Source organism: Merops nubicus, unplaced genomic scaffold (genome assembly GCF_000691845.1).
Source record: "Merops nubicus isolate BGI_N331 unplaced genomic scaffold, ASM69184v1 Scaffold51230, whole genome shotgun sequence".
Taxonomy (NCBI): domain Eukaryota; kingdom Metazoa; phylum Chordata; class Aves; order Coraciiformes; family Meropidae; genus Merops; species Merops nubicus.
In genome coordinates, this window is record NW_008583177.1 from 1 (window position 1) to 20,113 (window position 20,113).

Genomic DNA, 20,113 nt, shown 5'->3' on the forward strand with positions numbered 1-20,113 from the left:
GAGGTCTGAAATGACGTGTGAGCCTCGCTGCGGCTTCAAGGCTTGGATGATACTGTGTCACACTGAGACCTGAGGGCTCTGGTTATTGGCGCCCGTTCCAGTGGGGAGAGGGTAGAAGCTCCTCTGTTGGCAAAATACCGAAGCACCTGCTGGGATGATCTATCACGGTTTCCACATATGGCTGTGGGCAGCTAAGATGTCAGCTCACTTTTGTATGGTATTTGCAACTGCATTAACAAGCTTGTTCTTTTTGTAACAGAGACCATGGCGGCCCTGAGGGAATGGACCCCGATGGTGTCATTGAGGTGAGCATATGTGAACTGACTTAAGTTTCATCACTGATGGAAATAGGTATTTGGATTTAAGTTTTTCGATTTTTTTTTTTTTGTTACAGAGCAATTGGAATGAGATTGTTGACAATTTTGATGATATGAATCTAAAAGAATCCCTTCTAAGGGGCATTTATGCTTATGGTTTTGAGAAGCCTTCAGCTATTCAGCAGAGAGCTATTATTCCATGCATCAAAGGTATGCAGGTGATTCATTTGTTGATACCAACGTCAGATAATGAATAAAGTGTTGTAAAATGCATATGCTGTTCTATTAGTCTGCAGCTTTGCCTGTTTTTTATCCTTATTGAACAAGTGATATGATGGTACACCATCTTTCGGGACTGACCTGAAATGGAGAGAACTCTTTAAAACTGATCACTTATTTTAAAGGAGATAAAATGTAGCAAAAACCATGAGTTATCTGTCTGGGAGCAGTAAATGTGTATCCTGCTTTTTTTAGGGTATGATGTGATTGCTCAAGCTCAGTCAGGTACTGGCAAGACAGCCACATTTGCTATTTCCATCCTGCAGCAGCTGGAGATTGATCTCAAGGAGACCCAAGCTCTAGTACTGGCCCCTACCAGAGAACTGGCTCAACAGGTATTGATAGTGTAGTTAAAAAAAGTTGCTTGTGTGTGGCATAGCTTTCAGGTTTCACAACTGAGACAAACAGGCTTACGGGGCTATAAGTAATATCCATTCAGAACCCTTGTTGTGTTGAGTAATGTGGGATATAAACTGGATCTTCCTCAAGTCCTCCGCCTGCTTGACGAGTTGATGCATGTGGAGGGAATGCTGGGGCAGAGAGGGATGCAGGAGCCCATTGCTGTGCATAGTTCTGAGGGAGCATCTTCAGCAGAAAAATGAGTTCTGTAATTAAAGTACAGTGTTCTGAGTGGAAACAAAACATACTTTTTAGAAGCTATATGAACTTGGTGCAGTTGTGCAACATGGAAACTGCTGTGCGCATGCAGCCACTTTGTTGTGTATTTGTGATCTTTTCCTGACCGAATGTTTCGGCATGTCTACTAGACCTTCAAGGCTTTTACTAAGTGTGGGGGTGTTCTAACCAAACTTGGAGGGTACTTCAATTTTAGGATCAACGCATATCAGTCATGCAGCATCTCAGGATGAGTTGTTGAAGAGAATTCCCAGTAGGAAACAGATTACACACAGCTAATGTGTCTTTGAACTACAAGGTATTGATATGAAAGTTCTGTAGTGAAGATTTTTGAAGGTAAAACTAAACGTAGTAATTCAGATTGGGAAAGAAATGTAAAAAAAAAAAACCCAAAACAAAACACCCAACCAAAGAACACCCAGATCAATGGAATAAGAATCTCTGATCAGGATGTTTGCTTTTCTTCTACACTGAAGACACTGGTGAGGTGAGACTGGTTCCAGAGCCTGGTGTAGAGCAGTGTACTTGTATACCCTTTGTGAACTTTATGCAAGTGCTTAACATGCAGGCCAGCCTTACCAGGTGAAAACTGGAGCTCACTTTTGGAAGCCCTGCTTTTAACTTAACAGATGTGCATGTTACTCACTTCTTCAGCTAATTTGACTAGTAAGGACAAAAATTTAACTTAAGCTCTCTTCTGACTTAGGCTTTCTAGTGGAAGACTTCAGTAACAAGCAGTTAGGCAAAAACGTGTTTGGGAACTCTTCTGTATCAAAAGTTGCATAGTCCTTGTTTGCTCTTAGTTTTTTCCAAGTCTTTAAGCATCAGTGCTGAGAGGGCTTAATGTTTAAGGTACCAGGAGCTACTTACTAACGGATGGGTTTATTTTAGATTCAAAAGGTAATTCTGGCCCTCGGAGACTACATGGGAGCAACATGCCACGCTTGTATTGGTGGTACAAACGTTCGCAATGAAATGCAAAAACTTCAGGCTGAGGCTCCCCACATTGTGGTTGGAACTCCAGGGCGTGTGTTCGATATGTTAAACAGACGCTACCTGTGTAAGTATGCATTTAGTTCTGCTCTTGATAATATATTTCCAGTATAAATTTCACACCCAGTGAGAGCTGAAGTAATGCATTCGCTGTCATTGTAGAGAACTATACTGGGAACCTAGTCCTAAGGGAGAGTGATAACAGTAAAAGTATTCAGTGTTTCTGAAACTTGAGAAGCTCCTTTTTCTTTAATAGCACCTAAATGGATCAAAATGTTTGTTCTGGATGAAGCTGATGAAATGTTGAGCCGTGGATTCAAGGATCAAATTTATGAGATCTTCCAAAAATTAAGCACAAACATCCAGGTAAGAAAACTACATGGGTGGATGGAGATTTGGTTACACTGTAGCTGAGAACTGCTGAATCGTCTGATCACAGCTGGTGTCCTTAGGTACATGCTGATGCCCAGTAATGCATTCTAGGTGGTGTTGCTGTCAGCTACAATGCCAATGGATGTGCTGGAAGTGACCAAAAAGTTCATGAGAGATCCCATACGTATTTTGGTGAAGAAGGAAGAACTGACCCTGGAGGGTATCAAGCAGTTCTACATCAATGTTGAAAGAGAGGTAGGTATTGGCTGTACTTGATCTGGCTGGAAGAGTTAAGTTGAAGTATTTACCTTCTTGTTAAAAGCACTGTGCTAAAATTGCTGAAACCAAGGCTGAGCTTTGGTTTCTGTAATAATGCTAGTAGAGTAAACACAAGAAGAAGACTAACTGCACTGGATCAAAAATGACTAGGGTGGACCTCTTTCTTAATGTCCAGTGTCCTGTGTCTTAAGATTTGGTGCAACAGATGATGCAGAATCTTCGCTTAGTGTCTTGTTCCAACTTCTCAGATCTTACTGAAAATTATTACATACTAGAGTGTCCTTGACTGGTAGTTGGTCATGAGTTTTGTTCTTAGTCTGCGACTGCTGGTGACATGATGCATTTCCTGATCCTCTGTTCTGTTCAGGAATGGAAGCTGGACACACTCTGTGATTTGTATGAGACACTGACCATTACACAGGCTGTCATTTTCCTGAACACAAGGAGAAAAGTGGACTGGCTCACAGAGAAAATGCATGCTAGGGACTTCACTGTCTCTGCTCTGGTAAGAATTGATGCTTCAGGTATCTTCTGAAACATGGTGTATGTACTGTGAAACCAGTCAGAATGAGCTGTATTTGAGCAAAAAGCAGGAAAGTTATAATATAGCTGTGCAGTGCTATGTTATCGTTCCCCCTGCTTAAAGAAAAATGCTTCCTTCTATCCCTGCCTGCTGCTTTGTTCACACGGCAGGTAGGGACGCTTGGTTTCATACATCACTTGTGGCTTTTTTAAGGATATTCTGGTTTGGAGTGTTGGGATCTGTAGTAATTACAGCTTTTTTAATCTCTACAGCATGGTGACATGGACCAGAAGGAACGGGATGTTATCATGAGAGAGTTTAGATCAGGATCAAGCCGTGTCCTGATAACCACTGATTTACTGGTGAGTAGTATCTTACACCGAACATGTTTCTGTTGAAATTTGGTGCCAAAAGCTTCATAAGTCAGTGAAGGTTCTTGTAGCCTGAACTATTTGGAGCTTTTTGGAAGAGCAAAGACTACGCTCCACGATGGACTGCACAGTTGTAGTCCACCACTAACCATGTGGTCGACAAAAGCATGAGATAAAAAAAGATCCTGAAGCCTGTGAGTTGCATTAAAGATTCTGTATTGCTTTTCAGGCTCGTGGCATTGATGTGCAGCAAGTGTCCCTGGTTATAAATTATGACCTGCCGACCAATCGTGAGAACTACATTCACAGGTTGGTTTGTTGGTGCTCTCCTCTTGTTGGTGTGCTCCACTGACGGTCACATCCGGTACAGAAACCAGCCCAGAGTCGCCTGGCTTTCTCTCTAGTGCTAGCCAGTAGCAGGAGGTGTTACACATCTGTGTGCAGTAACTGCTGAAAAGCTGGCAGGACACAAGACTGGTGGTGCTTGCCTTGCAACAGCTCAGACTCGCACAGCTCTTGTTGCAGAATGAGGGAGGAGCAGAACCTTTGGACAGCAGTGGGATGAGTTTGCTGAGGGCTGATCATTCTTTGCAGAGATCTGGGGGATTAGCCAGCTGCTGCACCTCGCTGCCTTTTTGTCATGTAGGTTGTGGAGTAGGGTTACAAGAGCCAATGATAGGGTGTCTTGGCAGTAGGGTCAGCTCCTTCTGTGGGCCCTGCTGCTCCTCAATGACTAGACCTTAATACTCTTGGCAAACTAGCTGTGTAGGACAATCTTCATTTTTGGAGGTCTAACTGTGCCTTTTAAGAGGAGACAGCAGGAGGAAACATTAGGAGATTTTCCTCTGTAGTGTCTTCTGGTAGCAGTTTTTGTTCCCCTAGCTTCAGCTGTTTCAGTGGCAATCCCAAAATTAAGTAAACTTTTGTTCCTGGATGCAAAAAAAAAAATACAGTAGCAGCAGTTGATGACACAAGATGGTACTCAAGCTGTGTTGCATGTAGTTTAGGATGTGGATTAATAAGCAGCACAGTTTGATAAAGAGCAAATTGGTATTTATATCTATCTTTTGCCATGATTATTTGCTGAGTCTTGTGAGCCGGTTTTGTGTTGCTTTTGCTCCTGAAGCATTCCATTGTGCAGTGTGCAGGGATCTGTGATGTGCCAGTGACTGACTTGGGCTGACACAAATGTTGAGCTTGGATTATTCTGTTCAGAAAACAAACCTGAGGTTTTCCCACTGGAAACAGTTGTGTTGAATTAAAATTCTGAAGGTTGGGTGTGCTGTTCCATGTTGCTGAATATAATAGGATTAACTTGGGAACAGCTGAGTTTTGAAGAGTGGCTTAGCTCTTGCATGCCATGTGCTTGGGACCGGATGCATGTGGCCTGGGTATGTTAGTGGAGCACCAGGGAGGTAGACTGATCTAGGACTTCACAGCATCCACTGTTAAAAAAAAAAAAAATCTTGCTTTTTAGCTAGGAGAGTAACCTTTTGTGCTCTCCCACTCTGTGTGGTGGGCACCACTTGTGCACTGCTGGCACTAACTGCTGGTTCCTCCTGACCTGAGAGGACCTAGGAGCAGCTGCTCCTGTAAATGCAGTGTGCACTGGCCTGTGGCTGAGGGGAGCAGCGGTTGGTGGCTCCTGCAGGCAGGGGGATGGCTAACCTGTGTGTTAATTGTGTTCTCTTGGGCAGAATTGGCCGGGGTGGTCGCTTTGGCAGAAAAGGTGTGGCGATAAATTTCGTCACTGAAGAGGACAAGAGGATCCTGCGAGACATTGAGACTTTCTACAATACTACAGTGGAGGAGATGCCGATGAATGTGGCTGATCTCATTTAATCCCTGGGATGAGGTGGTTGTGAATGCAGTGCTCGCTGTTGCTGACTAGGCGATTCACAACGTGCATTGTGCTTCTTTCTTTGGGGATTTATTGAATCTTGTCTCAATGCTCATAACGGATCAGAAATACAGATTTTTGATAAGCGAAGCGACTTTTTGTCGTGAGCTCTTGTGGGGAAAGCCATTGGCTTTATCCACTTTAGGGTTAGACTGTTGGGGTTGGGTGGAAAGTCATGGGGTCTGTAAATTTTTTCTTTATTAGAAATTTATTTCCTAGTTCTGTAGAAGTGGTTGTATTAGATGTTCTTTATCATTTAATAATTTACTTATGGACTAAAAGATATAAGTGCTGTATAAAGTCAGCCAATTATGTTAAACTAGCCTACCTTCCTTTATTGTATGTACCTACACTTCAGACTGAATTGGAAAGGCCTTTCAAAATGTCTAAACTTTTATAAGAGCATTAAAATGCATTTTTGTTTCATATGTATTTATTCAATAAAGTATTTAATTAGTGGTAAGTGTGATCTGGACCCTGTTGCTAAGCCCCAGCAAGCAAGCAATCATACTCTTGTCTTAGTTAGGGTTAAACCCAGTAAAATTTGCCATATTGCACATGTCTCAATGAAGTTTGAATGTTCAATAAAATACTTCTATATTCACTTAAATGGTAAATAGTTGCTTCTTGGTTAGCAAGGTCTCTTACTGTTTCGGAGCTCCCTCCTGCAGCCTGGAAGGTAAAGGTGTCACTGCTGAAAGGCTCCTGTGCTCAGTGTCCAGACTTCTTGGGCTTCATCAGTGACTGGCTTCTAGCTGGTTCTTGGTAATTGCAGGGACTAGTCCAAAACCAGTCCCTTGGATGGGAAGCTTGAGTGCCAGAGGCTGTCCCCATATTGACACAGTGGAGGGCTGATGGACATGTGTCCATAACACAAACACCCTCTCATCAGCATAGAAAATGGTTAGGTTAGTAATTGGTGGAGACTTGATTAAAAAGCCCCCTGCCTGCATCATTTCTGCTTGCTTCCACCCTCAGGCCTTCCCTCTTGCATTTGGAAGGTGGGGGCAGCACAGGGAATTCAGCTCTGAGGTAAACATGAGCCAACAGCTCTGCAAGGGAGTGTATGAAAGGAGCAGATCAAGGGGATAGGGCCAGCCCAAGAGGCTTGACCACCACTCAGGCTTGTGCTCTTTATACAGGAAACACCTTTAAAAACTGGTTTTGTGAGACACAATACAAAAAATAAAACTTTAGGACATCACCTACCCTTCTTACATAGAAGTGTTTCAATACATTCAGTAAAAATGCTTTTACAGCATTTAATGCTAAGGGGTCCAACACAAGCCGGAGGTGATACTGGACATGCCCCCTCAGCAGCTGGCTTCAGCCTGGAGTCCTGTGTTTACTATAGATGGGATTGCTGTGCCAAGGCAGTGCCTTCAAAACCAACACGGGCTAAAAAGAACAACTCGTCCTTTCTCTGCTTTCAGCTGATGACCAAGTATAGCACAGGTATATGCTCATTTTGGGTGCCTTGACCTTTCCATGCATAAGTCTACAGCAGAGAACTGCAAAGCAGGAGCATTACTGGCCCCTCTGTGGCTTTAAGTGTGTGAAAAATCATAGAATCAAATAGTTTTTCCAACTGCTGAGCAGTCCTTTTATTGCAAAAACCAGTACAAAAGTCCATAGGCCCCTGCTCTCAGAACCTTGGCCACCCATGACACAAAGCTGCTCTACTCTGCCACCAGCTGCTGCTGGAAGAGTCAAGAGCTCTGTGTTAGCTGCTGCATCACAAGGGCACAGAGACTCATCAACTGCAAGTATTCATCAGCACCATCTGCCAAGCATTTGTCTACTTCCTGCAAACAGAAAAGAGAAGGTAAAACCCTCTTAAAATGGTGGTGCTCAAAACAGCTGCCTTTTAGGTTACAATGGAGAACACCAACATGAAGTTTGCCAACTCTTTCCTTAATTGGGAACTACAGCAGTCACACGCTGTCTACCCATCACACGAAACCGGGCAGGACAACCTCTCCAGCCTCCATCCTCTTGAGGAGACCAAGATGTGACATTTCATATGCACAAAGGGATGGACCATTTGCTCTGCAACTCACTGCCAGGAGCAACAATCTGCAGGTTGTCAGTACACTATCTGCCTTTCTTCTCCACTACTGCTGTCTTCTTCTTGGTCAAAATTTAGCAAGTTAATTAATTTTTGTTATTTTGAAAGGGCATATTTTGCATACACACCAGAACAAAAAACTCACATTTTGCAGCTCCTAACTTTTAAGTGCTGACTTAATCTTGTCTTATTTTACCTCCCACTTAATATTAAAAGTAAAAACAACCCCCAAAAAATGCCAAACCTGCCAACCTCTTGCTCAAGTCCCACTAGACCAATATGACAGGGCTAATAATTCACTTAACTGCATTTCAATTTCTTCTCAGGAAATCTCCCAGGACAAAAATTTAGGTTCTACCAAGAAACATTTAGAACTAAAATCATCACGTACACTTCTTGGGAGAGAGCGAATGTAAACAAAAACTACTCAGTAGGGATTAATGTGGGGTTTTTTTGTTCGTTTGGTGTTTTTTTTTAACTCAAGCTACAGACTTACCGCAAGTTTCTCGACTATGATGGATTTCTGCTTGTCACTGTACTCTTCGTTCTCAACAACAGTGTCATGCAGCTGGTTCACAAGCTGAGCAACAGCATAACCTTCATTGATGAGATTCTGCATCAGGAAGAGAGCAAAATGGCAATAACTCAACAGCTGAAACAACACAAACCAGAAAACCAATCTGAAAAATTCTGTCTGAACCGAGGGACTGAAATTTATTGTGGAAACTTTAAATTCTAGAGAACAAGTCAGTAGTTTCTACACAGTCCAGCATCCTGCCTGACAGTGACCCAAAGTGAGCACTTAGGAAAGACTGCAAGAGCATGGCAGGCTTGTAGCTATAATTTTGCCCAAATATTCCTCCAACTTCTGACAATTTAGATCTTGGGGATTTCTTGAGCTAGAGACATTTTAAGTATTTAACAACCTCCACTGAATCTGTCCAATCTTGTTCTAAAATTAGGTACGCTGAGCATCGACAGCATCATGTAGCAGTTTCACAGCCTTCACATTTTAAAGTGCCACCTACTTTGATTTATTTTCTTCATCTGGTAGTTTCTAGCCTCAGGCATACAGAGATCTCTATGGCTAAAACTTTTTTAATAAAAGAAAACCATGGCAACTAAAGATAGATTTTTTTTTCCATCAGTAGTGCCCAGTTACAAACACAGCAAATTCTGAAGCCATGAAGCCATTTATATAGAGAAGTCTATAAGAATAGGGTTGGTGCAACATTCCTCTGTTCAGCAAAATATACCCCCGTGCTTTACAGAAGTATGCATTCAGATTGTGCCACCAGCACACTGGGCACTAATATTTGAAACCAAACTCCACCATGAAGTACCTACTCCAGAAACCGGAGAACAATTCCAAACTATGACATTAGACTGGATTATGGTTTGATGGGAGACTACAGCAGCAGTAAGGATTTAGAAAATCCATATTAGTGCCTCCTAAGATCAACACGCTTTCAGACATCCCGGTAAGTCCCCGTGAAAGCGCGAGGCAGCGACATCTGAACAAACCCTTGGGCAACAATTCCAAGATCTTCCTCAAGTTTCCAAGAGAATAAATCCAGACTCAAAACTAGAGATCCTGCCAAAACTATCCAAAGAGGCTCAGCCAAGCAGGAGGCTGACCCAGACTGGCTTTTTTCAAACAGGCATGGAACACTTCACAGGAAGGGAGGCTCCTCTCTGCCAGCGACACTGATTTAAAATCCAGCTCAAGACTGCCTGCCCCTCCTTTAAAATCACCAGATCAGGAATTTCCCATTCTTCACAGAACAAGAACCCTTTCTGTATTAAAGAAAATAAACCCAGCTCTGACAACCAGTAGCTTGTGTCTTTTCCAGCGGGATCTACTTAGTCACTGTAGTTTGTAATCACTGGTGTACTGTAAGATTAACAGGAAATACTTTAAAACTGAAGACTTACTACAGCTTTGTTCAGATTCTTATCTAACACAGCTTCCATTTGACGAAGGTGACTAGTCCAACCCACTGCTGACACAGTTTTATAGGCCCGAGTCAGGCACCTCACTAGGAATTCCTGCTCTGCCTAATGCAGCCTAACAGCTCCACATGGCATCACTGTAACTCAGGAGAAAGCCCGAGTCACACTGGTAGGGAATCTTCTCTGCAGCTTTGACAGCTCTTCCTCAGAAGGGAAAGATTAGTGCACTAACTGGTAAGAGTCACACTTCCTGAAATGTGCATCCTAGCTGACCTGAGGCCAAACATTCTCCAGCTGCAGCCCTGTGACAAAGGATTCACAGGGCAGTGACCGAGAAAAACACCCAGGCTTGAGCACTAAGAGGACTTTACCTTTGCCAGTGTCTCCAATTTCTCAAATGAGCTACTCCCGCAGACAGACAGCAGTTCATCAATTGTTTCTCCAGGGATGACCTGTAACAAGAAGTTACCTTTCTTAATTTCAACTTTCTAAACTTATAAACTGAAGTTGATGCTTCTAGTAACAGATATGAGGTGTTCATGAAGGAGGCCATTTTTGCATTTCATTCCTCTACACACCAAACCACCTTCAAGCAAGTATATAAGACAGTCTAGCTAAAATGTTAAGAGTGAGAGCTAGGCTGTAATATTTGCCCTATATTGCCGATATTAAAATAAAAACCTATATAATCACAGTGAATTGTCAAAGTCACCTTCATAAATCCAACACACAATCGCTTGTTCAGGATACTGACTAAGTGAAGGACCTACTTCAACAATTAGATTAGCCAGTGCTTTCTGCACCATCCTGCACCTAGGTAAAACAGGAAATCCCTTTCTCTCCAGTGATGCACAAAAAAAAAAAATACAACAAGATCAGACAATAAGTAATAAGAAAAAAAGCTGTCAGATGCAATTATTCAGCTCTGACTAGCACTGCCCACATTCTGCCCTCTACTTGCCACTCCTGGCACTTGTGCATCTGAAGAGTTTGGATTCAAAGATTCATTACTAATATTTTGTACTAAGGCCACTTAAGCATCATGAAAGTTATGTACGTCCAAGAACTTGAAGTCTTTATGAAGATATAAAGATGGTTCCTTTGGTTTAAACAAGCATTAGTCAATAACAGAATTTCATGCTTCTCTTCCCTATCATTATAGTCCATTTCTGACAGGTTTCATAGAAACTGTGATTGACAGCTATCTGTAGGTGAAATCCAGCTCTTTCCTACAGCTAGGGACAAAAAATCTGAACATTTAGTTCACTGAGAAAATTGTTTAAAACTGTTCTGTAGAACAAGCACAAAAGCAACTGCCTCTGGTTCCATCCAAGTGAAAACCTCACAACCCTTGCAGTTAGCTAAGACGGTAGGACCTTCAAGGGAAGCGGGTCCATCCTTAAAGCCCATTTATTTTGCAGCTCCTCACCTCCTATTTCACATCTCTTGCTTTAGGGGGTGTTTTGCTGCTACAGGAACACCTTGACATAAGTTTTATTAAATGCCATTTCCTCCCAGGTTTCTCCTGTCCTTGTCAGTATTATGTACCTCGTTCTAGAAGAAAACATTGCTGTTTTGTTAAAAAGCAGAATCTCCACACATCCTTGAAGAGACGCTGTCGCTGCAAGTGTTGAGTTGAAAATGAGCTGCTACTGAAAGTCATCTCCCTGCAGTGTTTCCTAAGCATATTCTGCAATCACCTGCACTTACATACACATGCACCTATCTAAAAGTGCCAAAAAGGCATTGTAGTCTACTGTCCCACAAAAGGCAATACATTTTGCATTCATGGGCAGCATATTTCATCTTTAGTTGGAATTACAAGACTAAAGATGTTTTCCTTGATTTACAGAATAAGTTCCTAGAAGCTTGCTATGCAATAAGCACACAGAATTAGGCAGTTCTTAAAATTTCAGTGGGTAGGGTAGCAGTGCCACACTGCAATACTCATGAGTATAAACCAATTTTTTTAATCAAACTTTGAGCAAAGGCAGATACAGGTAGCATGTAGACTTACTATACAAATGCTCTCCAGACTAATTACACAAGAACCTGTAAAGCATAACTTACCCCAGCAATTTCAGTGACTATCTTCTCTGTGATCTCCTTCCCACCCATCAGGCGAGTGGCACTCTGAAGAAAAGTAATTGCTTTTCTTAAGTCCCCCTCTGACACTTTAACAAGGTATGATACTGCCTGAAAAATAATGTCAGAAAATGCCCAAGTTATACATCCACCACTGAAGTCCAGCCCCCTTCCTCAGAACATTGTTTTTAAAACATCAAATACTGTCTAAAGCAGACTGCCACAGGCAGGCACAATAAACAAATCACAGAGCAACATCTCCATGAATACAAACGTGTGCCAGCAATTTCAGAAGGAAGCACAGTTTAATGTAAATATATTTGGCACAGCACAAAAAGCCCTACAGTTTGGCTTCAGTTTTCTTTCATGGATGTTGCTCTGGTTTTAGGAAGACTCTTAAAAGTCACCCCACCTATGGAAGGAGAATAATATCTAAATGAGTTTACATGTTGCATTGAATACCATTGAGCAACCTGGCAAAGTATGCTGACTTCGTCCCTTTCACTGCAGTGCAGCTATACACTGGATTCAGTCATAAAATTACATGGTGACCATGAAGTTACCTCATCACTGATTTTCACACGCTCCTTCTCAGAAACGTCCAACAGCCTCTGCTGCTGGATTTTGTCTGACAAAGGCTTGAAGCGGAATTTGGAGCATCGAGACGTTAAAGGTTCGATTATCCTGCAAGAGAGGAAGGTAAGTGTTTGGTAAATGAATGCATGGGTTGAGTTCACTCATTATCAAGGGAGAAAAGGGCAATGTGACCTTAAAACTGCAAACTGTAAAAAATAAAAGTTGAAACGTAAACCTTGTCCTAGTCTTGTATTCACATACCTAATTCTCTATTAACTGAAAACTACAGAAACTAGATATCAGCCTTTCAGTGGAGGGGGAAAAAACACCCAGACTACAGAACAGGATGTGCAACAAGTCCAAATAAACAACAAATTCCACACATACCTGCTGATGTAGTTACAAATAAGGCAGAACCGTGTTGTTTTAGATTCTTTTTCCATTGTGCGCCTTAAGGCTGCCTGGGCTGCTGAGGTCATTGAGTCGGCTTCATCCAGGATTACAATTTTAAAAGGAGGACAAATTTTACCACTGAAAAATAAGAAATCTGTTAACCATGAGGCATGCAATATACAGACCAAGGGTGGGGGGCGTGGGAGGAAACACTGCAAATAGCAGGTCATATTTTACTTTATTTATACTCCATAAATATAACATATTCAGACATTCAATATTTTTTTTCTTCTTTTCAGATAAAGGACTAATATGTGTGACAAAGGGGGAAGGGACTGAGTTCCCATAGAAAGACCAACACCTGAATACTCCAAAAGTTCTCTAAAACACAGACTTGTGCTTTAAGTTTCTTCTTTTACCAACTAATGCAGCTCTTCTTTTTACAGACTTCCTAATTCCCTGAACTTCGAAGAACACCACAGCAGACTCATTTCAGTACACAACAGCACTTCTTGTCAGATAGTCCCTGGCATGTAGTTTCTTCCTGTTACTTTCCACCACCTGCTTTTTCCACACATATGGCTTCACCTACACAGGGCTTCTCACCAACTCACACCAGAATCTTGTTGGCATGTTATAAATTAGCACCCATCTTGTATGAGATGTTGCAGATTACAGGTACAAGAAAAGTAACTTCCACCATAATTTACCTAAAGAAGCTTTTCTGTGGTAGTCAGACAAGGTTTGCAAAGGCAACAACTTATCACTAAATCCAGAAGGCCCCAGCTTTTGGGGTTTTTCCTGTCTGCCTCTCTAGCAGCACTAGTAAAAATTCTCTTGGGTATTCCAACTTTCAACATGAAACTACACAAAGTCAAAAGTTAGCCAAGGCACTGTGCATATTGCAAACTTCTGGGCAGTGATAATAATAATTCTAATTTATATCAGAACTACAAAGCTGAGCTAAACAAAACCAACCACACGCTTTGTCCTAAGCAAGAGGGGTTTGATCCAGCACTTACTCTGAACGGCTTCCAGATGCAGTGAGCTGAGCAAAAGCCTTCACTTTCTCCCGAATCACTTGTATCCCACGCTCATCTGAAGCATTTAGCTCAAGGACTCTTTGTCGGAATAATTCAGGCCTGCAAAATTTTCAGTACAATACGTTAGCTCCTAACTCCTGTAACGACATAACACAGGTAATCTCTTACAGCAGCAACTCTAATTAAAAAAAAAAAAAACAAAAAACAAATAAACAAACAAAAAACCCCAGTGGCTTTTAAGTTCTGGAAATGCAAATGGACACAGAATGAGGAGTTGTTTTCCTATTGTTAAATTAGAAATGGTTCTCTCCAAAGAAACATGAGCCAAAAATTAAAGATGACAATATAGGGGGGAGATACTAAAGCAAACATCAGATTTGATCATAACATCAAACCATCTTCTCATCCATTTTTTGTTTCTGGGCCACTGAATTAACTATTCAGAGACTCACGAGTGTTACAAACTAGTTGATGGATGTACACATGCTGAATTTTAGTCTGACTCCAAATATTACTTCCAGACACAGTTCAATGATGCATAACAGAAAGATTACAATTCAGACATTTTATGAAGTACTTTGAGATCTGTGTAGCTAAGAATTTACTGAATATATCGTTGAAATTGGAATTCCTTGATAAAAGTTTGGTAAGGCATACGCAAACCATTTCTTTTCATGCTCTTTGTTATAGGGCTACATGGTGCTGATCTCAAGTGTTACAGATCCATAGTGGTAACAGAAATCAATGACTTGTGCCAGGACAAGTGAGAAAGAAATCTCAAGTTAGAGCCGAATTCGAATGTGAAGATATTCCTGAAAAAGACCTAAAGCTACATAAGGACAGGCAGTGACCAGAGGCAATCCATCACATGACTAAAAGACATGTGATAGTGGATTACACCAAGCGACTCGATTCCAGCTTACCCATAGAGTTCTCTAGCAGCTGCTAAAATAGTGGAAGTTTTTCCAGTTCCAGGTGGGCCATAGAACAACAGATTGGGAAGCTGAAACAGTAAGGCACCATTTTTAAGAAAAGAAAATGAACAAAACAAGCCACAAACAGGAAAACCTACTGAAAATCTGAGCACTTAATAGAAAAGAAACTATCTCCTCCTTGTGGTAAATAATAGCAAGTGTTTCACTTCTAGGTCATTTTGCACATAGTGCTCTAAAGGAGGACAAGCAGTTGCTGTTTAGAACACAGCATGAACAAGTTGGTACTTGGTGGCACCATCACATGTTCTATCCAAACTGATACTTCCATTTATATTTTCATTACCTCCAGGTCATGTCTGAGATCAGAAGCCTACAGAACTTACTGTTATGACTGCAGTGACAGGCAAATTCATCCAAAGATGCCCTTCAAACAGTCTGGGCAATACTAGCAGCGTAGCTCTGACAGAATCTGTCATGGGTTAACTATTCCTTACTCCCTCAGCTCCTCGGACTGCTTCATTAACTCACACTGAGAATTGTGTGCTGCCATTAACTCCACTGCAACAACAAGGTAGCTTGTGAATGCCTGCACTGTACAATGCAACACAGACACTGCCCAACACTTATCACAGGGATGCTTGCAACAGCTGACTGCATGCACAGTGCTGGCAAAACACCCATCCAAGGATTTTTTAAAGTTGGAGACCAGAAGCATTTCTTAAAGAGATTAGGTTAACTGATCTTTCAAGTAATTTAATTAATAACCTCAGCATGAAATATAGGAATGCATTAAAGAAATGTGCTGACACAGGAAGATCAAAGCAGCCCAGCAAAGACTGCAATAATAATTCTAGGATGACGTTTAGCAGCACAAAGCATACAATCTCACAGTCTGAGAATATAATGAAATATCTACTAGCTTTCGAGATTTCATCAGCTGGGACAAACTAAAAGCTGACTTTGTTTTGTTTGTCAGTTAGAGGAACAGTATAAGCCTCTGTAACAAGCTCATCCCAGGATCTGCACATGCAATACAGATGGAAAATCACTAACACAGGGTTAATAAGACATCATCTGGAAAGTTCCACACACTTCAGGTGATCCAAGGATGATGAATCCAACGGGAAAGGTGATTAAAGGAGTCAAGAGCCTATTGATTTATTTAGCTCAACAAAACAAAAGCTGAGAGAGAATATGACTGATCTCCATAAATATATCAAAGCAACCCAGGAACAAAGAACAAAGCTAACATAAACCAAATTTATGCAAGTTAGCCATGACTAAACTTGGGCTGAAATCAAGAAGCTTTCCAATTAGCATAGTGTGATAGCTTTCTATACTACTATTTCAAGTAATCCCTCTTAGAAATTATTGGGCTACACTTTAAAACTGATGCCTTTGAGAGCAGTGGATGTTCCAGTTCTACATTCTTAGAACAAGAATCCAAGAGTTCCCTCTGATCAATAGCAAAAAGACAAACCTCTCTGTCTGACAATTTCCAGCCCTTAATAAACAGTCTATTTTTAAAGAGTCAACTAAAATTAGATTAGAGAATTTTATGCTGAATATAGCAAGCCATGCAGACAGAATGAGAACAGCCAAACCAAAGATATCCAAAGAGCAAAGAAATATGCAGGAGTACACAATCCATGATCAGAAAATGACACAGAGACAGACCAGTTTGGTAATACGCATCCCATTTTAACAACTATGGTAAGACACACAGAACAGATTCAACTGTGTATGTACTGTAAAAGTACAGTCAGATGAATTTAAATATTAAACCAGTTAAGAATAAATAAATACATTCCAAGTTTCACCTGCTCTTTCTGCCAAACATTCATTGCTTGTTTCCTTAGTTACTAAAAAAGTAAACAGCATCTAGTACTAACAAATGCTTTTTCAAGATTAATTAAATACTACAACATTATTATCCCCCTCTATCTTTTAGGAAAACTCCAGGGAGAGAAAGCGTTTACTGAATGACAGCTGGAAATTCACCAACACCCATGTTAGGTTAGCACTCTGCAGGGGTAGACACTTTTGGGGGGATTTGTAATTTCCTGCCTCTGTGCTAATTCACACTCCATTAGTTCTCAAAACAAGCATTAGCAGGTAAAAGATTCTAATAAGAATCTTCTCCCTTATTCCATTAAATCCATACTTTGTTACTGTTTCTGTTTCAGCCTCATTTTTGCTTTTTTCTCCCTGAAGTTACCACCAGTATTTACACTACTTTTTCACCAAGCACCTCCTAATCCTTTACATAACTGTGGCAGTATTTTTAAACCGACTGCAACCTGATCTGGTGATCCATTTTTCCGTGCTTGCCAGGGGTAAGCAGGGTACCTGCAGGCATCACCCTGCTTGTGGGAAAGTTACCACATACAGTGCAACCCCCAACTAATTTTCTAGACATTTCTGTACAAGTGAAGATATGAATTGCCATGATAATGCTACACTTACCTCTTTTTTCAGTTATTAAAGATATCATCTAGTAAATGAAAATTAAAGAATACCACGATGCTTGCAAAAGCAAAAAGAAATCAACAGTCCTGACAGACAGACATCAACTTCTCCAGTTCAGACTGGTTTATAACTGGTATATAAATCAGTTTATAATTAGACAGATGCTTGCTATAACAGACAGAGATACACCAGGGACTTAAAAGTCCTGCTCCATTTAGCAGGTCCCAAACCAAGGCCCACAAATACAAGCCAATCAACAAAGGACTAGCTCTCCATTTGTAACACTAATGTTTAAATAAAACACATTACACAAGCCTACAGCATTGTCACAGCTGTTTCTTTCACCTCCCCAGATCTCCAAGTTGCCAGCCACCTCAGAGTTTAAACGATGCTTTTGCCTTTTGGACAGAATGAGTCCTCTCAAGAACTAGCAAAAATGTCCAAATTTTAAAAGCATCAAATATTTTAAAGTAACTGCATGATTTTGTATTCAAATGCCTTGTTGAGTTTGGGTAGCTATGGCAAGATACAAAATCTGTAACAATAAGCAGAATCTATAATTTGTCTTTTTAACTCAGGAGGCAAAAAGTCAACACAAGTGTACTAGGCTTGTAATCCACCAAACATTGCTGATCCCAAAGCTCTAAGGTTTTAAATAGCTGTTGCTCAAAATAGAACCTGACAACCCATCACCTAAGCAATGTTACACGACTGCTACATCCAGACAGAATAGGTGGCAGCACCTCATTTCTCCTTTGCTGTTAATAGCTCCTTACTAATTACCTTAACAGTAGGAATACTATAATATAGCAGCATTGCTGCTGAAACCCAGGTTTCTATGGGTACAAGATTATGTGAGGCCACAACACCATTCTCAAAGTAAATTGAATCTGGAGAACATGAACTAAAGAAAGAAACTAAAGAAGTCTTTCCCAGTTCTGTCATAGCAGCTTCCTTTTGGCTCCCTAAGCTCAAACAAATAAGGTATTCTGCTTTTGAAAGTTCTGATTAAATGTATATTTCCAGCTAGAAATACTCGTATTAGTCAAAACCAAAACTGCAGAGAAAATTAAGATAATTAAGATACATATTGCACATCAATGCACACTACAACTGAAAGGCTTCTTGCATAAAACTCTGAAAGCTCCAAACTGCTTCTTTTAGCTCTTGGTGAGCAGACACCATATCACAAATGTCATTTCCAGAACATCCTTACCAGCTGCTTCAGCTGGCATTAGCACTCCATGAAAACAGAAACAGCTTTTGGAGCACAAGAATGACCCTTCTAGGTGAAACACAGAGGGAAAAAAAAAAAAAAAAAAAAAAAAGCCTCAGCATACATGAAAGAAGGAATTATCCAGACTTGCAGAAAAGTGCAGGCATCTGTTGGCCTACTTTGCAGTCTCTCCACTCCTCATCACCTGGTTTGGAGGAAATAAACATCATGCATACTGAATATTTACTACACTTTTAGATAAAAGTAGTGCAAGTGAAAATAAAAGCAACTAAAAATGCTCTGCTCATCCTCTTCATATTCTTAAGTCACAGATGCCAACACCACAGTGAAATCAGTGCAATTGTTATACTCAGCTTTTTAAAGCCCAAGAGACTTGCTTGGAAACTTAAACCCCAAAAGTCTGGGTATTGCTCAGTAGCATACCTGGCACTTTCAACTTAACTTTCCTCATTAGCAGACAGTATACTGCTTTTAATGTTTAGAAGTTTCATAATATCACTGACAGATCACTAGAACTGTTTCAGAACGAGTGGCAATGCAGAATTCTCTATGAAAGAAAAATCACCCCTCTCCTCATAAACACTAATGTAAAAAGTATTAACTGAATAGTAGTGCAGAGACAACAAAATCTTTTCCAGATTTGACACTATTACCAAGAAGTTCACTAACTAAGCTTTTCCAGACAAATTCCAAATAGCATCACAGAGCTGACCATTTTACAAAGTTTAGAGGGCTAGAAACATCACAGATTTTACACATATATTACAACCCACTGTGAAGAAGCCACTTAGCTTCTTTGTAAAGTTACCACCATAAAAATGATCACTGGTGAATTAGAAGTTTTTGTTACTGATAACTAAAGTTTCTGCTAAACACACTGATTGGGTTACACTCACATCAGCACCTTCCAAAGACTTTTTCAGCACAGCAACAACTTCATCCTGGAAGGCAACTTCATCCACATTTTTGGGGCGACTAAATAGAAAAAACATTAAATGCAATTTATTAGCTAACAAAGTTTGAGAAGACAGTTGAAATAGAAGAAAGTTACATTTCCCTTTCCAATTACATCAGGTACTGAGGAATTACAGGGAATTTTGTAGCTGAGGTCAACGTCATAACAGGAAATCTGTCTTAGTGCCTCTGGTGTGTGTTACTGAAGTGATCTAACTTCTCAGGAAGCCGTCTGTCTATTTCTATCGTAAACACCTGCCTGAGCTGTTTTTAGACGCAGAACTGTACCGCAGACTGCAACGTATTACCTCTGGGAGCTGATACAGGCTTAAAGCCGAAGCATGTAACGTGCTTTTGCACCAAGCCACAGCGACGAGGCTGCATCGCTTGACAGGGGCAACGGAGGCATCTTCTGCTCAGCGACATCAGCAAGGGGCTCTGGCAGCAAGTCACGGGGCTGGTTTCCCCGGAGCAGAGCCAGAGCTGTTCTCCCCGGTGGGGGCTCCCTGCTTTGCTATGCCCGCCCCCCCTTCCACACACCTCCTTCCAGAGGCATCCCCCAGCCCCAGAGGAGACCTTACTATTTCTCCACCCAGGGGACGGGTTTGAGCCTCTTGCCCTCCCCGCTGCTCCCCGCGGCGCCGGCCGCGCCCTTCTCCTTGGCCGAGGGAGGCTTGGTGCTGATGGAAGCGGGCCCCTTGAGGAAGGCCTGCATGGCGCCTGCACCGCG

At 41.3% G+C, this 20,113-nt stretch overlaps 2 protein-coding genes across 2 annotated transcripts; one reads left to right on the forward strand and one right to left on the reverse strand.

Moving 5' to 3' along the window:
- Positions 1–256: 256 nt before the first annotated feature.
- EIF4A2 (eukaryotic translation initiation factor 4A2) lies at positions 257–6,280 on the forward strand. Its single transcript, XM_008939742.1, has 10 exons — positions 257–305; positions 395–527; positions 792–931; positions 2,124–2,292; positions 2,482–2,591; positions 2,709–2,852; positions 3,244–3,381; positions 3,672–3,761; positions 4,000–4,079; positions 5,468–6,280. The coding sequence occupies exons 1-10, from the start codon at positions 282–284 to the stop codon at positions 5,610–5,612; spliced, it is 1,173 nt and encodes a 390-aa protein (XP_008937990.1). The 5' UTR covers positions 257–281; the 3' UTR covers positions 5,613–6,280.
- Positions 6,281–7,259: 979 nt separating this feature from the next.
- Positions 7,260–20,106, reverse strand: RFC4 (replication factor C (activator 1) 4, 37kDa). Its single transcript, XM_008939753.1, has 11 exons — positions 19,965–20,106; positions 19,326–19,404; positions 14,712–14,791; positions 13,768–13,887; positions 12,740–12,883; positions 12,340–12,460; positions 11,762–11,887; positions 10,063–10,143; positions 8,235–8,351; positions 7,359–7,475; positions 7,260–7,309 (listed from the first exon to the last, which is right to left on the reverse strand). Exons 1-10 carry the CDS (start codon positions 20,096–20,098, stop codon positions 7,380–7,382), a joined length of 1,098 nt encoding a protein of 365 aa, XP_008938001.1. The 5' UTR covers positions 20,099–20,106; the 3' UTR covers positions 7,260–7,309; positions 7,359–7,379.
- Between the last annotated feature and the right edge of the window lie 7 nt (positions 20,107–20,113).

Bases quoted from the DNA above. Each gene is read 5' to 3' on its own strand.
- EIF4A2 (XM_008939742.1), top strand. From the start codon at position 282: ATGGACCCCGATGGTGTCATTGAG. The intron at 2,293-2,481 runs GTAAGTATGCAT...TTTCTTTAATAG, and splicing joins GTTAAACAGACGCTACCTGT to CACCTAAATGGATCAAAATG. The intron at 4,080-5,467 runs GTTGGTTTGTTG...TCTCTTGGGCAG, and splicing joins CGTGAGAACTACATTCACAG to AATTGGCCGGGGTGGTCGCT.
- RFC4 (XM_008939753.1), bottom strand. From the start codon at position 20,098: ATGCAGGCCTTCCTCAAGGGGCCCGCTTCCATCAGCACCAAGCCTCCC. The intron at 13,888-14,711 runs GTAAGCTGGAAT...AAAATTTTGCAG, and splicing joins GCTGCTAGAGAACTCTATGG to GCCTGAATTATTCCGACAAA. The intron at 11,888-12,339 runs GTAACTTCATGG...ATTATTTTTCAG, and splicing joins GTGTGAAAATCAGTGATGAG to GCAGTATCATACCTTGTTAA.